The 14246-nt window shown below is 40.6% G+C and overlaps 1 protein-coding gene across 1 annotated transcript in view; it reads left to right on the top strand.

Annotated features, from left to right (window-relative positions):
* Positions 1–13564, top strand: part of CDKAL1 (CDK5 regulatory subunit associated protein 1 like 1) — a 335233-nt gene extending 321669 nt beyond the window's left edge. Inside the window, exon 16 of the mRNA XM_061995176.1 lies at positions 12859–13564. Coding sequence (XP_061851160.1) covers positions 12859–13065 — 207 coding nt within the window. The 3' untranslated portion in view covers positions 13066–13564. The remainder of the gene's footprint in view (positions 1–12858) is intronic.
* Positions 13565–14246: the final 682 nt, after the last annotated feature.

Here is a 14246-nt window from a genome sequence, read left to right as displayed (position 1 = left end):
AAACAACAACAGAAGTAAACCCTTGCCCTCCTGCCACAATCTCTCCCCCAATCTAAGATTGTCTTTTTAAAAGGAGTCCTCTCAAACTACAAGAGGAGCAATTGCTCCACAAGTTTGTGTTCTGCTTATAAGAAACTTGGCTTGTTCTCTATTGCATTGAAGGTTTTTGTGAGACTCAGCCTCTGGTGTGCAGAAGAATTGACCTGCCTCGCTAGGTACCATCCAAAAAAGGATTAAAAGCCATGCAGCTATGGGGCTGAAGAACATGGTTTGATGGTCACCGTGGTGATGTTGAGCTCGATCTTAAAGGTCTTTTCCAACTTGAATGGTGTTCCTATGCAACCCTGTTTCTGCAAGGGGATTGGACTAGATGATCTCTAAAGGTCCCTTCCAACCCCTACCATTCTGTGATTCTATGATTGTCTTTTCCAATGGCTACCAAGTCATTATTGTACATGACAGAGTCTATGGGACATGTGAAGTAGGAGAGCTAGTAGCTAGTGATCACATGAGGAATTTATGTCTAGTTGTGTGATTGGTAAGGCATGATAGCATAAAGCCCATAGTAGACTCCTGTGGCCTCTCAGAAAAGATTTGACCACCCACATACTACAACAGGAGATGGATGTGTGACAGATAAATGGTAAATGAATCAAAGCTGACTGACTGGAGAGCCAACTGTCAAATGCCAAAAGAAAAGCAAAAAACCCATGGAAATTAATATCCTTTTTATTTAAAGTGGCCTGGGGTCCTTGAAACAATATTATGTGAGAAAATTCTTCACCAAATGTCTTAGCTTTCAAAATGATGGATTCTCCTTCATAGCTATACATCTAAATATATATACACACATGCACACACACACACACACACACAGAGTATGGCTGAACTTGAACAAATGCTCCAGTTTGGATTGAGGTGCCTTGGAAGTTTCTGTGAAAATACTTTTGATGCAACAAAGATGAGTAGGCAGTACATTTAAGCCCTTCTTGTCAAAACACCACGGAGCTACAAAAAACTACCTATGCATAATACGGACCAGATGGATTTCTGGTCCTCAAGAAAGGGTCTTGTTATCAGCACTGGAGGGTTTTTTTTTTAATCTTGTCCTTGTTTTGACATGACTTCATATGTGATTGTAAGTCATTTCAGTCAGTCTGACTGTGCTTTGTCTTACCCATATGGAAACTATTTTGCACTTCTCACAAATTCTCTGATAAGTGCAGATAGCAGAATTACCATACAAAAAGGATGGCTGTGAATACCTTTTTTTTTTTTCCCTGAATATAAGAACTTTAGTTTGTTAAAATAATGTAAGTTCTGCTTAGAATGACAGGAATTCTTTTCCTCTTTCAGCTATTCAACATGTTATCTCTGTCCAAAGAAACGTTAGTTCATTATATTTTAAAGTGAGGAGTGCTTAAGATTCTGTAGCATAATCAGATTTTGTCACAGAACCACAAGGGAAAACCAGATGTGTAGCTCTTAATAGCTGGAAAGGAATGAATTAGAGTTATACTTGAGAGGGTATCTTGTGTGATAAAAATACCTGTTGCAGTGCTATTAAGCTTTAGTATGGTGACAGGAAGCATTTTAAGATCCAAACCCATCAGTCTGTTGAAAGGCTACATGAAGCCCTACAGTTGTTATTCCATGGGCTTGCATTTCTCACCCCAGTAGATACCTTGTTTGCCATTTTTCAGATCATCTTCACATCTTCTGTTTTATTTATGTTTATCTCAGGTTGTCTTACTTTCTTCTCCTCAAAGCAGTGTTACCCAATTTTGGGAAAGGTTTTTAGAGAAGTAGTGTTGAGTGAAATTTCTCTCAGAGACTGTGAATCTGTCATAAGAACCTCACCTTTTCCTCACCTAGAAGGAACTGGCCTTCAACTACTGATACTGTATTTGATAGAAACTCATTGCCGTTTCAATTTATTCCTAATGTGTCAAATCTGAAATGTAAAAAACCCTTTACAGCAGTTTACTCTGTAAAATCATTCTCATATTGTGCATTGCTGTACAATGGTATACCGTGCAATACAATAGAGATGCCATGGCTGTGAAAGGCTTGGGAAGTGGAAAGTCTTTGCACTTCAGAGGAAGCTAGATGGGTAAACATCTGTTCTCCATGCTAAGCAGCACCACCTCCCTCCCTTTCATACTCACATCCAGTTTTCATCTGGCCTTGCATTTAGTTTTGACACACTATGAAGCAGAGGCAGTCTTTGTACAGGAAAGCCGCAGCCATGGAATTAGGGAACAAACATGTGAGTAGCTGAACTAACAGAGCCTGGCTTTCCATGCTCTGAAGCCTCTTATTCCTTCCACGTTTCTACAACAAAAGCCACAGCTTCCTCTCCGCATCTTCCCTATCTTCTCTGACTGCCCAGTGAACAAAGCATGTTACAGGTGGCTTGTGTAACTATTGTGGGTTGTTCTGAGCTTTAGGAGCACGGATTGATCAAGAGGATGATGGCAAAAAGCAGTTTGTTGAGGCTGGGCTTTGGCCTCTCCCTCAGTGGGAGCATTGATTTAATATTGGGGTTTTTTTTCCTATCAACCCATGACATGACCTTAGTGGATGAGCGGGTGAGTAGGCTCAAAAGTCGACAGAGATAATAAAATGGAATCAAGGATACCACTTGCTTGGGAGTCAATTCCAGTTAACCTAGAGACAAAAGCAGCAACAAAACACCAAAGAAAGATCTATTAAAATATTATGGGTTGTGTCCTACAGACCAGTATCTGTTTCTGACTGGAGAACAGTGTAACACTGTAGTGACAGTGAAGACCTGTAATATGTGATACCAAGAAGAAACTTAAGAATGGTACTTCTCACGTACACATGTGCACAGATTATTTGGGCTGTAAAGTGAAGTACTCTGAGCTGAGGAAGTTCTAGAGTTCCAGTTCCTCTTTGCCATGTTAAATGCCAACCATATTACGTTTCAGCCTCTAATTGTGTGCTCGTGCACTATTTTCACACACATACACAAATCTGTTTCCTTCTGTGCACGGAGCTGAGACTATTCATTTAATAAGCGATTGTTAGATGTTTTCCTTCTTTGTTGTGTGATAGCAGTGCTGTTCATTACATGCTGTTTAAACCTCACTCTCAAGGGAGTCATTAATTTCTTTCTAACCTTTCCTGTGACCCCCATAACTAAGTTTCTGAGTGTTTCAGACACAGTAATAAGTTTATGTTTACATTATCCTTCTGAAATGAAGGGTTATTTGTTTCCTATTTCACAGACAAAGTTGAGGCAAAGATGTTCAAAGTGTCCACTGGAAAGTTAATCTAGGGGACAAATTTGCTTTTGGTTGGTTTAAAGTGCTTGGGATTAGGTATTTACAAATGGCTAATATTTTGTAGCATGTGTTCAAGCAAATTGACTGTTTTCAGCATGTAAGAGAAACTAACTCCAAGGTATGAAGTCTCAAAGAAAAAAGGGTAGGTTAGTACTTGTTACCCCACAGTTAATTCTAGAGGAACTGATTTTTCTCCTCATGAGCTAATCCTGGGAACTATTGAGTACAACCTAATAGAGCACACAGTGAAAACCAGTGTGGGAGAAGGCTGGAGCCCAGTGGATTCACTGGAGGCTTTCAGCTGGGATACGAATTGCCAGTATTTGAGCATGATAGGGCACAAGTTTGTGCTTATGTACTTCAATGCTTTACAGATACAGAAGTTGGTTGTCTAGTCAGACCACCCTCTGAACGATACAAATGCTCTCCTGAGGGTAGATATTCGTTACAGCCTGTAGATTGGATGCTTAGTGTTCTTTGATGTCTTAGTCAGAGTGCCAAGGTGCTATCATGATTATCTAGCATAAAATAGACAGCAAGCCAAGGAAGGTTTTTCTCATGTAATCTTTCTTGTGAAAGAAGGGCTGACGAATCATTTGTAGGGAAGGGGGATGCAGAGATTGTGTTGGAGCAGACAGGCTTGCTAATCATAGAAAGTAACCATTGTTTGATGTTTCCATGAGAGTCCTCCATTAACAGCAGTTGAACTTGACTGAGTGTGAAATTAAAAAGGAGACTCGGATTTCAAGCAAGACACTCCCTCAGGTGCTCAAAATTATGCTGACACTGTGGGAGACCTCCTGAACCAGCTAAGGATACTTAAAGGAAAGAGGCCATGACAATATGAAAAGAAAGGCTTTGTGTTATCACTGAACCCACAAAGTTGGTCAAGATCAGTCACACTTTATCACCTGCTCAGTGTCAGGTTTGCATGACGTGCTCCCTTTTGCCAAGGTCTGATTCCAGCCGTGCTTGGTGAGTATCCACAGTCCCAGCAACTGGAGGTGTTTAATGTGAGGCGGAAAAGTCGGTGTGAAAATGAATCTTGAGAGAAATTGTCAGGAGACTACATATTAAGGTTTTGCCTAGCTTTAAGAAAATGTATTTAAAACTGAAAGTTGACAGAGCTAAAAGGTTTGAAAGGCTACATTAGCTTCTGGTAACAGTCCTGAGACAGGAGTTGTAGAGACCAGATTGCTGGCTTGCATTATGGCACTGGAGATGCTTTAATCTTGTTTGTTTCTCTACCTGTAAAATGAGGGAGGCATATAAATCCCACAGCTACCTATTGGTATGGAATTTGAAACTCTGGAAAATAGTATTCTCAAATATCAAACATGCTCGTTTTGTACCATGTTGGGCTGTAAGAAGGGCTGTATCCGTTGTCTCTGGGATTATTGTGTGCTACAATATTGAAGTCTCCTTGGAACATTCCATTTGTAATTCTGGTTTCTGTATGAGTAAACGAAAACATCATAAATTCAGGATTATGACATATTTTAGGATTAAGAGGAAGGCTTTAGCCAAGCATATGTACATATATCAGTTTGTTCTACTTCATATGAAAGATCTTTAAAAGCTTTTCTTGATTTTGAGAGAGAATGTCCCTTGAGATATTTCCTGGATATTTATCACAGGGTTCTTTGCAAGTAACAATGGTTAGAAAGGCTTTTAGTATTTTATGCTTTCTACCATTTGGGAGTATAGAATTCCTCTTAAAGATAGTGTTTTAGTATATACTCAGAGAGTTCATTTCCAGGAATTACTCATTTCACTGTCGATATGTGAATGTCATTCAGTTATATCGGTGGTTCTTGTGGCATGAACGTCTATTTTCAGATCCAGCTATTCATTTTACCGGAGTACTCTTTCTGATGGAAACCTTTTGTGTCTTTGCCTGTAGCTACCGTTGACCTCCATATAATTGTCACTGTTATTGCAAGATTTAAAAGGGAAGCGGAAGGGTGATGGTCTCTGAAGGCTCGTGCTGTAAAAAAATAGTATATCATCTTTCATTTAATAATCTCATTTGGAGAACAGCCTTTGAACGTTCACATATTCCTAGCTCTTTGTCATTCTCTCATCACCCAACAAAACAAACTGGGAAAATCAATGTGTTGTAAACACAACCTGAAAATACTTCTTTTGAATTTTGAAAGCCCAAACAATGGCAACCAAAAGTCAACAAAAAAACACGTCTTTATCATCCTTTAAAGAAGGAGGAAGCTGGGATCCCGTGGAATGAGATCTACTAAGGCAAGCTGTGGTCTGCACACTGGAAAATGGTATCTAGTGTTAACACAAGTAAACATACATCCTGTGACTCCCTGCAATATATTTTCAAAGCCATGAAGCCTGTGCTGGTGATCTCTAGGAAACAGATTTGTCTGTTAGCCAACTAATTACCAGACAAGTGCCCAGAGCAAGCACCTGCCATGTCCTTCACAAAGCTCTGCTGTGCACAGAGAGATAAATAGTGACAGTTCCCCATCCTGAATTTGTCCACATTGTGCTGCTGGGTTCATTCTTCATTTCAAGCCATTACTTGGGATGACTGTGATTTTTGAATCTCAAACTTTTTTCCTCTTAAAGGATCTCTCAGTTCTCTTGTGGTAACTTGTGCTGACTAGAACTCCAGCTTGCACTTGTTGCCAGCATAGTGATTGTCACCTCCTGCAACTTATGACCAAAAAAACACCCCAAAGCTCAGAATCCAGGCATCACAATGTCTGTTTTTCAACGTGTTGCTCCGGACCTTGGATGACAGGTTATTTTGACGATGCATTGTTTGTGTAGTGGGAGGACACTGAGTTTAGTGGCAGCACAAAATGCAAATATGTTAAAAAAGCCAGAGTCAGCTCCTGTCTGGAAGCATTTCTAGGTGAATATAAAGAAACAGGCTAAAACAAGTGGCTGTAATGGAAATCTGCACAGGGTTGTTTTTTAAACATTTTGAAGGTGGTTTTGGCTGCTGTTTTCTTGGTTGTTTGTTTCTCTTCGTTTCTTTTGTTAGTTGAGCTTTTGGGTTGTTTCCCTCCTGCTCAAAGTGTACATCAAAAAGGAAGTCATTTAATAAGCCCCAGCTACCCAGCCTTCTGTCTGGCTTTTAGCAGCATTATGAGTTTTAAGGGCTCATTGAGGGAATAATACTTCAAGACTATTTGGGGAAGGAAAAAGAAGTATGCAGGCAAGGACCTACCCCTAGGTAAGGGCAGGGAAGAGAGCAGAGATGTTTGCCAAGAAAAATACTGGTGGAGCCTTACAGTAATGGTAGAAAGATCAGGTAGAGTAACTTAGAAAGAGTTGATTTCTTTTATGCTCTTATGTGAGAATATTAAAGTTTTAATTTAATATTAAAGTAGGGGAAAGAAGTTCCAGAAGTGGGTCTGTGTGACACAGACTGAAAGGCATGATATGGCATGTCATGCCCAATTTCTGTTCCTATTGGCATCTCTGCTTTTGTTCATTGGAAAAAGCTGTATGGTCAGGTAGTGTAAAGTGAGAAATGAGGGGAAGCAGAAGGAAAGCAGGACAGACAGGAGGAGATTGTAGTAGTATCAAGGTGAGAGGTAGCTGAGTGATAGGAAAGGTGTTTTTTCAACACTGAGCAAAGGAATCAGATCATGCAAGTGTTACTGGAAAAGAAAAAAGATGTTGAGGGCTTGCTCTGCAGGTAGTGGGTAGGCTCTAGTTAAAGATGATCTCCATAAAGGGTGACAAATGTGGAAGAAACTGTCAGACTTGATGCAGCCGAGCTTAAGGTCAATCAATCTTTATATCCTCCCATTATTAAATGTGTCTCATGTTTGTATTTGACCACGGTCCAGCTGCTAGGAGTACTGCTGACCTGACTTGGCTGGGTCATTAATAGTGATCTTGATATAAATCAGGAATTGTCAACTGAAACGAGTTCAGCGCAGGGTCACAGAGATGAGGTGGTTGGGGCCTGTGAGGAGGGAGTGAGGGACCAGGCTCGTTCAAGCTTGGAGAAGGAATGGCTTCAGGAGACCCTAACAGAAGTCTCCCACTGTCTACAGTGAGGTTCTTTAGAAGATCAAGCCAAGTGCTTCGCAGTAGCATGTGCAGGAGGATGAGGGACAGCAGGCATAAGTTGAAACCAGAGGTTCAGACTGGATAGGAAGAGAAACGTTTTCCCCATGAAGGGAAAACGGCCGAGCAGCAGAACAAAGGCCCAGAGAGACTTTGCAGTCTCCATCCTTAAAGGTTTTCAAAGCCCAGCTGATTAAAACCCTGAGCAAACCAGACCATAGCTGACCCTTTGAGCTGGAGGATGGGCCAGATGCAGTCTGAATTATCCCAGGACCCTGGGACAGGCAGACACTTGTAGTGAAGCAGCTATTTGCAAGGTACTTTAATGAATTAATTGTCCCGCTGTGACTTCAGTGGTCATTATTTGGAGGTAACAGATTAGGAATCCTAATTCTTGCAAAACAGAGTCTTGCTAAAGTTGCTAAAACTCTGAGCATTTCCTAATAAATTAATAATAAATCTGTATTTACCCTGGAGGTCAGTTGGGTCCCTTCACTGCAATTACAGGCACAGATCACACACGGACACAAACACAGGTGTGTAAAGGCACATGAAAAAGAAGAGCAGCATTAAATCCTTTTGCAAAAGGAATGCTTTATTTATGTTGTCAAGGTTTCACATCTCTTAAAATGGGTAAGTAAACTCGGTGTGTATTTGGAACCAGTGACTTCCTAGGGATGGTGTACAGCTGATAACATCTGACACAAGCGTGCTTGCAGACAGCAGGTTCTCTTAGCAGCCTAGCACAGTGCAGTCATAGCAGTCCGTGCTGGCAGGGAAGCTTCCCATTGGAATGATCACATTCATTCCATTAGAGAAAGATATTTTGTATGCTATTTATTTTTTATACTTTAAGCTCAAGGTTCGACATTTGCAGAAGGCTGGTAGAATTTAGTGGAGGGTAAATCAAAGGAGCTCTCCTAATACCTACAGGATTAAATGTGCCTTCTGGAACTATTCAGTCAAATGTAATTTACATAGTTTTGGGATGTTTAATCTACGTGACCTTCAGTAACTGTTTGTTTCTTAAATCTGAAAAATGCCTCCAAAGTGTAACAGCGCAGAGCTTCAAATGGCTCTGTAGGATATGTAATGCGTGTTTTAATACGCTTCCTTTCAATTTGTCACACAGACCCGTTGTGTGTGATTATATAAAAGTCCCTATTTTTTAAACCCAGTAGTACCAGTGTGTGAGATGTACTCGGTTGGGCTAAAAAAAATTCAGGAGTCTAATTTATCTTGAGATGTGCTCAGTCAAGTAGTTTTTCACAGCAGTTAGCTAACACTTCAAGCTCTAACAGTGCCCCTGAGCCATGAAAGAAATTTGCATGTAAGAAATGTTTTGAATCTATTAAAACCTCAGCTCAGAGCTAAAGAGTTGCTCTCATGTCTTTGTTGACTAACATGAAGTGAGATCTTACAGAAAGCTAGACTGTGATCGACAGATGCCAAAGCTTAGGTTTTGATGTGATTATGTATTTCTTTCATGCGTGGCATTTTCAAGTCTGGGACTGGAGCTTCAGAAAGACAGCAATCAATGGGTCTGTGCAAGAGTACACAAAATACATTACTCCTGGCAGTCCTCAAGACAGAATTATTCAAAAAATAATCTCAAATGCATTTGATCATACACTAGATGCTTTAATAATTTATATTATACCTTATTAGCAAAGTGTTCTGTTTACTCTGTGGCTGCCAAAACAAGATGAAAGGCAGCCTCCGTGGAAATACAAGATGCTTAGCTCAAAGTGTCTGTCTTTGCATTTCAGTTCGGTAATTTCCCTTCCTTCTCTCATTTTCATTAGTGGTGGGTAGGTTTCAATCTTAGAGCACCTTTTCCTTCATTGCACTCTTTCTTCGTGAGAGCAATGAGCCTCATTAACAAAAGTCTACCAAAGAGTTTTTATGGCCTATCATGACTTAAATTAGTATAAACACCTATTTCTGGAAACTTCTTTAGCTTAGGATTTCCTCCAAGTATTTTTTTGGGTAAAAGAGGCTTTGGATTTAGTTCTAAATTCCACTGAACTGAATCATTATGCTAATCTTCCCGAGTCTTGCAGCTACAAACATGTGAATTCTGAGCTCAGCTTAAGAAACTGCTGCACTCTGACTGGTGATTGTGTATAGTAAATATCACCAGTTTTATCAGTTTTAGACTATTTCAGAAATGCCTTGAAGGTTTCCTCAGGAAGCACTGGAAATATTTTATCTAGAGATACAAATAAAGGCTTTTCTGAAATAATACTGCTGTGAAGTGTGAGCACTGTGAGCGGAGCAGTGTAACTGTTGGCTCAACAAATGAGATCTTTGCCTCCACCAAGGTTTTGCTTTTTACACCAAAGGTGCATGAAAGAGCTCTGATAAATCAGGTTTCCTGTGGAGAATTGCCCTGCCCAAGAGGCAGGAAAGATCTTTTGTGCAGGTTTCTTGGACAGCTCTTCAAGGCGCAGGTATAAGGAAAGCTTTAGGGAAGAAAAATGTATATGAGGGGATCTCAGAATGTGTAGCAAAATCTAAAGGTCATATGACTGCCCAAACAAGCTTTTGTATTTTGCCTTGTCTACCCCAGATGGCTTCATTTCATTTGAGTTTCTCTAACTTCATCCTCTCCCTTCCTTCTCTGTGCATGCAACAGACACTGCAGTACCTAACTGTATATTTTACCTGACAACTAGCTCCTCAGACAAGAGCCTACAGAAGGACTTTTTGCCCCCTAAAAAAGCATGCATAGCATCTCTCCCTTAGCACAGCTGGCAGCAGAATACTTGTGTATTAGTAAGAACTGCTTATACTCTATACAGACACTTCACTGTTGCCCAGACTGCCCCTTAGCTCAGCCCTAAGAGAGTGCAAAAAACGTGGTCAGCTCAGCAGAACCCTTCCTCTTCCCACTGAGAGCTTTGTGTAGTGCCTTAGAGCTGCACTACAGGTTCTTAGGAAGAGCCATCTACCTGCAGGTGTCTCCGAGAGATTATCCTGGTTTAAAAAGATGTTATATGAATTGGAAGGGTGACAGAAGACTCTAAAGGAGCCTTTCAGGTGCAGGGAACCAGATGTGCCCTTTGTAACAAACCATCTTCTGTGACAATGACAGAAATTTTCAAGGAAGCCGGTGCTGTTACCTACGCATCAGTGTTGCGAGGCAGAATTTTGGGGCAAATTGGAGAATAGTTCTTAGAAAACAAGGACCAGATGGACGTATCCATTGCTTTTCTTGACTGGAAATACTTGGCAGGGTTGTCTGAAGAGGTAGCCATTATCACCCAGAAACACAGTAGTGTTTTGAGTGATAAACTGGGAACTACATCTTAAAGCAAAAGGTCACATCAGCTTGCAAGTTGGAATCTTTTTGTCCACATAAGGACAGTTTAATCCAGAAGAAATATTTGCAATGAATTCAGGCTTGCAAGGGAACAGAAGTATGGGGACACAGGAACTGAGGCTAGGCATGAAGAGGAGCATCGAGGAGACAATTAAAAAGTCATTTATGAGGTAATGGCCCTTTTGATCTGTTTTCTAAGGGACAGCATCTAGTCTTGTACAGGTGTTTGGGGCTTCACTAATGTAGAAGTAGAATGTAGAAGTATTTAATAAGGAGTTGGGAGTAGTTAGCCAATTTTTAAGTCATGAGTCAGTGAAATTAAATATCAGCAGCAATAATTCTTTGGTTGTGTTGATATTTTTACAGTTTCATCCATTCTTTTAAATCTCCTTAGCTTTAGTGTTAACATAGCAGTGATATATGTAAAAATGGGTCAGGACTGTAACTTACCTGAGATTGGTAGAGATTTGTGAGACCTGCAAAGAAAAACCAAAAGCTTTGGAAATGGAAAGAATAAATTAAAAATTAGTTTTGATTCATATGTTTAAAAGAGTCCTTAATACCATATGGTTTCCAGTTTAGTCTGCAGGCAAAGGTTCATCAGCTTTGATTGGGCAGGATAGAATAGCTGTGACCAGTTAATAAAAGTTCATATGCCTGAGAAATTGATGATGGGTAATTAATAACTTCACAATATGAAGCAGTTTCATAGCTTTGGATGAAGGTAACGTATTCTGCACAATCTAGACTGATGTCCTGGGCTGGTAATGTTGTTTATTGTGCCTTGCACTGCAGAGGGCTACATTCCAATTTGATAACCTGTTTCCTTTCCTCTGTTTACCCAGCTGATGTTCTTCTGGGTGCAGTATATGTAAGGAATCTTCCTCATTTCATGAGTCACTTGCTCAGCAACCCTTTGCCTATGTGAGCTGTGATCTACATCAGCAATACCTCAGATGTTAGAACAGCACTTAGGCCAGGCTGTCATTTGCCCCTTTGATGCTTACTTACCTAGGTAGTAGTAATCATTATTTTCCTTCTCCAGTTACTACAGTGGAGCTGATTCTTGAAATGGAAAACAGGAGGCATTACAGACACTTTAAATTGTGCTTTCACACTTTTCATGGGCAGGCACCTTCCGTGGAGCTTTGATACTTAACGTTGGGTAAAAGAGGGAGTCAAGCATTTGGTTTATATTTTCATGGGACCTTTTTTTCAGCTGCTTGGAAATACAGGATTATCCACATAGGGAATATCTGGGTCCCTGACTTGTTTTATGTGAAATGTGAAGAGAAAAAAGAAACCCAAACCAAACAACAGATTATTTTTGACTGGGAAATTTCAAACCAGTTAAAAACCCAGCTGAGCTCAGTTGAATTTGTAAGAGATTTTTGCAATAGAGGGAGAAAAAAAGGAGAATGATCAGAAATACTGAATGCAAGATGATTGCACCTGAATTTAGCTACACCTTTACCACCCACACCTCTGGCAAACGTCATCAGATAACAGTTTTAATAGCTGTTTTAACCTTAGAGTATCTACGATGAACAGGATTGCAAGAGAGAAGAGCTGCTTGTTCTTTCCACTCCCTTTTTTTCCTCTGCTGAAGAGTAGTGCCTCAATGTCTTCGGCAAGTTGTGCTGCAGTGAAAAGCCCTCGTGTTCTGGGGGATCTTGGTGCTTGCAGTCAGGTTGAGAGTGGCAATGGCAGGCGCAGCAGGGAGCTCGGATTCAATATGCTGAGCGAGAAGGTGAGTGTTTCAGCACAGCTGCCTCCTGAGGGTCAGGGGAGAGGAAAAGCCATGTGGGAGGATTTTCAAGCACCGCTGAGCTGGCCCACCAGGAGATCATGACTGACTTTAGAAGAGCCCTGCTGTGCAAAGGATTGTTGTGTTGTGGTCTCCTTTATCACTGCTTAGACATTGCTTTCTGAAGGAGGCAAACATGGGAGAGTAGGGAGATAGCAGCAATCCAACCAGATTTTTAATGGCAATCAGTAAGATTTCTGTATGAAAAAAATGAGCTGCTGATGATGCAGTGCAGGTTGAACTGTGTGCCTTGAAAAGGGCGTATTCATTTGAGCCTCGATACAAAGAGATTTTCTTTGTGTTTTGTTTGTCCAGTCAGAAACCCAGAGCACAGTTTCAATCTTCCTATGTTCATTTCTTCACAGGAGTTCAGATACGCAGCACAGAACGGCACGAACTGGAAAGCACAGCCTTCTGCTGAGATCCCAGTGAAAACCCCACTCAGCTCCTGGATGGCTTTACAGCTCCCGTGGCAACAAGGAGGAGGTGGACTGAAGATCCTGTCCGTCAGCCTGGCTCTACTGGCAGTCCTTGTTGTGTTTTACTACGGAGGAATGAAAACAGAACTGTGAACAGAATGAGGCTTTTATGCAAACAATAAAACTGCCGTTGAGAGTCTTCAAAGGAAACACTTTTACCAACAGTTCTTTTTAATTAAAAAAAGAGCAAAAGCTGATATAAATTGGGCAATAATTTGTACTCACCCTATGCCTTGTCATTTGTAGGAGCAAATTGTTAATAAACTCTAGGGAGACCTGTCTTGCCTAAATTTGAGATGCTGGTTTGGCAGAACAGTCTGTTGCATCTTTTCTGTTTATTGGGGTGTTTTTTACTCAAAGTGATGCAGCGTTTGCATTGCTTACTCTTTTCATAACTGCTGTGGCAGGTAAAATTGCATGCAGAAAACTCATGAAGTTTGTAAGAAATCTTTCCGTTGAGTTGGCTGTCTTTTATGGGCAGAATATTTAAAGAGAGGTTTTGCTTAATGCAGTGTGATGGTTTGATATGTGTCTTTTTATATTAGAATCAAACACTGCTGAGCTATTAAAGTTTGTCATTTGTTGCTATTGATTTTGCTGTCACGTCTGAAAGAATTTTTGGCCTACCATCTTGCGTCTCTCAACTTCACAATGAGTTAGTAGGATTTGTTAGTGCAAGAAGAATTGCTCTTTACCATCAATGGTTTTAAAAGCCTTGGGTTTTTGTCATTAAATGCAAAGATGGAGTTCTGGTGGCAGAGTTCTTGTGAAAAGATGGGTTTAATACGGTCTGTATAGGTTTAGTATAATGCTCAGAGGCATTCATGTGAATCTTGGTTCGTTGGATCATGCTATGTGTAAGACAATATTGCTCTGTTAATGGGAAGGTTACATTTTCCACACTGCAAGTTTCTAATTGCTTTCTTCAAACCATTTTTGTCATGACAGGATCTCCGTGCATCTGGAGACTGAGCTGATCAGACCAGGGACTGGCCTCTGTGCCCTGTTCGCTTGTTCATGCCTTATCACCTTCCTGGATCTTCATCCACACTTCCACGTGCAAAATGTGCTTAAAATCTTAAGAGCAGGAAATGTTTGGAGTTTTGTTAGAATGTTTGTGGTTTTATTAGTATATTTGTGTCATATTCAGCACAGGACGAGCTGCCTTGATGATATGCAAGCCCTGCTCAGCAATATCTAAAACACCTCTGTGTTAGCAGCACTGGTTTGATCAAAAAGCCAAAACACAGCCCTTTACCAGCTGCAGTGAAGAA

This window comes from Colius striatus, chromosome 4 (genome assembly GCF_028858725.1).
Source record: "Colius striatus isolate bColStr4 chromosome 4, bColStr4.1.hap1, whole genome shotgun sequence".
Classification (NCBI taxonomy): domain Eukaryota; kingdom Metazoa; phylum Chordata; class Aves; order Coliiformes; family Coliidae; genus Colius; species Colius striatus.
The sequence above is the reverse complement of the archived record's forward strand: the minus strand, read 5'-3'. Positions and strand labels throughout refer to the sequence as shown.